Source organism: Lottia gigantea (assembly GCF_000327385.1).
Source record: "Lottia gigantea unplaced genomic scaffold LOTGIsca_4, whole genome shotgun sequence".
Classification (NCBI taxonomy): Eukaryota; Metazoa; Mollusca; class Gastropoda; family Lottiidae; genus Lottia; species Lottia gigantea.
Genome location: NW_008709379.1, coordinates 4787175 through 4789485, shown reverse-complemented (window position 1 = coordinate 4789485; position 2311 = coordinate 4787175). Strand labels below are relative to the sequence as shown.

General features: G+C 35.4%; 1 protein-coding gene across 1 annotated transcript; it reads right to left on the bottom strand.

Annotated features, from left to right (window-relative positions):
* Positions 1–693, bottom strand: LOTGIDRAFT_153850 (hypothetical protein; the record flags this gene model as incomplete). Its single annotated transcript, XM_009059853.1, has 1 exon — positions 1–693. The coding sequence occupies one exon, from the start codon at positions 691–693 to the stop codon at positions 1–3; it is 693 nt and encodes a 230-aa protein (XP_009058101.1).
* Between the last annotated feature and the right edge of the window lie 1618 nt (positions 694–2311).

Here is a 2311-nt window from a genome sequence, read left to right as displayed (position 1 = left end):
TCATCGTTTATATAAGGGTTTTCTTTCACCCTCCTTACACCACAAACAACCATCTCCTGTATGACCCCAAAATCCTTTACATTCTTGAAAATACACTGTCAAATTGCTTCGTGCTTTTATATTTCCCAGACTTTGTAAAAGTTTCTGATATGGCATTCTAGGCAAATTCCACATGAACGGCTCTTCTTCGACATTTGCGGAAATGCCAATCTGTATAGTAGAGCCATTCCATGGGTCCCAGGAATCTGTCAAAGTTTGGTAATTTCCAAATCTGGAGCCGGAGTCACTTTTAAGAGTCAAATTATCGCTATCGCCTTCACTTTCATCCGACAAAAAGTCAAAACACATAACATAGTCTGAGTCTAAATCAGCGCACGTTTCAGGTTCAATTTCTCCAGATTTTTCCATGATTTCGTTTTTATTAAAGTCTTTAACATTTAATTCGCCCACTTCAGAAAAATTCGTCTCATCGCTGTCCAAACTTTTACACCTTCGAAATAGTTTTGATTTGCCTTGTCTCCCTTTTTGTTTGACCATTTTCCGCTTTCCGGTTTTTGTTTGAAGGTTTTGACAACATTGACAAGAGCATTCGGACAATATAATGTCCAAATCTTCAATATTTTGAACACTAGCAATGGTAGCATTCTCATCTTTCTCACAATTATTTCCACGTTTTTTGCTGAAGCCAGGCATCATACTAATTTTGCAGTTATTTGTGAGCTACTTCCCAAAATATACAATATACAATTTTATTGTTTATAACCGGTTAATAGGCATTTTTTCTATATTCACTCTTTTATAAGGGTCTATCCTGTATCGTCGTTGTACAAATACTAATAATCTTTCTGCCGATCCCTAGTTTTTATAATGTCAGTTATATCATAGATAAAACGTTTATTCATTCATAGGTCGAACGATTTAGTTGTTTATAGTTCATTACGATGACCACGTGATTAGCCATAGCAAATCATTTTCCAATCGTCAATACTTCGCAGAGTCCGATAGCTTCGCGGATTTTTTATTCTTCGCGGAGCTGTTGAAGATGACGTCAGTTTCAGGAACATTATTTATAATTAGCCAGTTATTTTCCAAAAAAGTCAATGGCTTTAGGAAAACTTCATGGATTTATGAAGGAAATTCTCTGAAATTAAATATTCTTCATTCTCAATTCTTATATTTAATTGTGGGTTAATTTATAAACGTCCGATTATTGACTTTTTATTGCAGCCTGCGTGATAAAAACGTGCTTTTCAATTCGCGAATATCAAGTCTCAAATGTCTTATCGGAGTGTCGGAGGAATCATGACACCGGGGGTCAGTCTTATTCACGTCTGGTAGATATTTGATCATATATCAAATACAAGAATTTTTCTTTAGCAACTCATTTTACTTGACTTCTGGAAATAAATTTTTCTAGGGTCAGTCAGATGAACTGTAACTGCCTAATACACCTATCGAATGGTATGTAAGATTCATAATGTTTTCGGTTACTTCTGGTGGCTTATCTGATTCAAATAAAAACCACAATGCTAATGCTATACCTGGTTTTGTTGCGTTGTAGTGTAATTATTATAGACTGTTTGGTTAAATGATGGTTAAAAGATTAAATGGTAATGCAAAATGAAATGAACACAACGAAACAATAGTCTAGGCCTGTAACAATGAGAACTTACTTCAGTTCTAAACTTAGCAGCTCGGGTCCAATATAGGGACTGGTTGAACCAAGTTCACTGGTACAACTCCCTTATGGACGCCCGACCCCAAGAAAAAAATATCTTAAAGTTTAACACACAATATAAAATGGTTTTTATGCTTGGACTCTACCAAGGCCATTAAATCCTGATTCAAAGAAAAGTAATCATCCTATGGGAGGGGTACCAACCCATCTAGGTCTACGGGCCCCCACCCATCTAGTTGAGCCTCTGGGCAGGGGGGAGACTTGTAAAATTAAGGCAACAGTTTCACCATGGTCCGAAAATGAAAGTCAAATGAAAGTCAAAACTATTCGACATAATCCCTCTATTGTCCAATAAATAAAAAAAAAATAAAATGAATAAAAAAAAGTAATAGCAATAGTATTGGTAATAATCTATTTAACTAAGTAATATGATATTTAAATGAAATTTTTAGTGTACAAGTGTAGATATACAAGCTTATTCAGATAGTCTTAGATCATAAAGTTTCTGTTAACCGTGTTTTATCTACAGGCTCATCTTGTTTTGGATGAAGAGGTTTCATAATGTCTATCTCGATTTCAGCGTTTGGTGGGAGAGCCCACTCTTGAACTGCACCTCTTGCAAATGATCCAAAT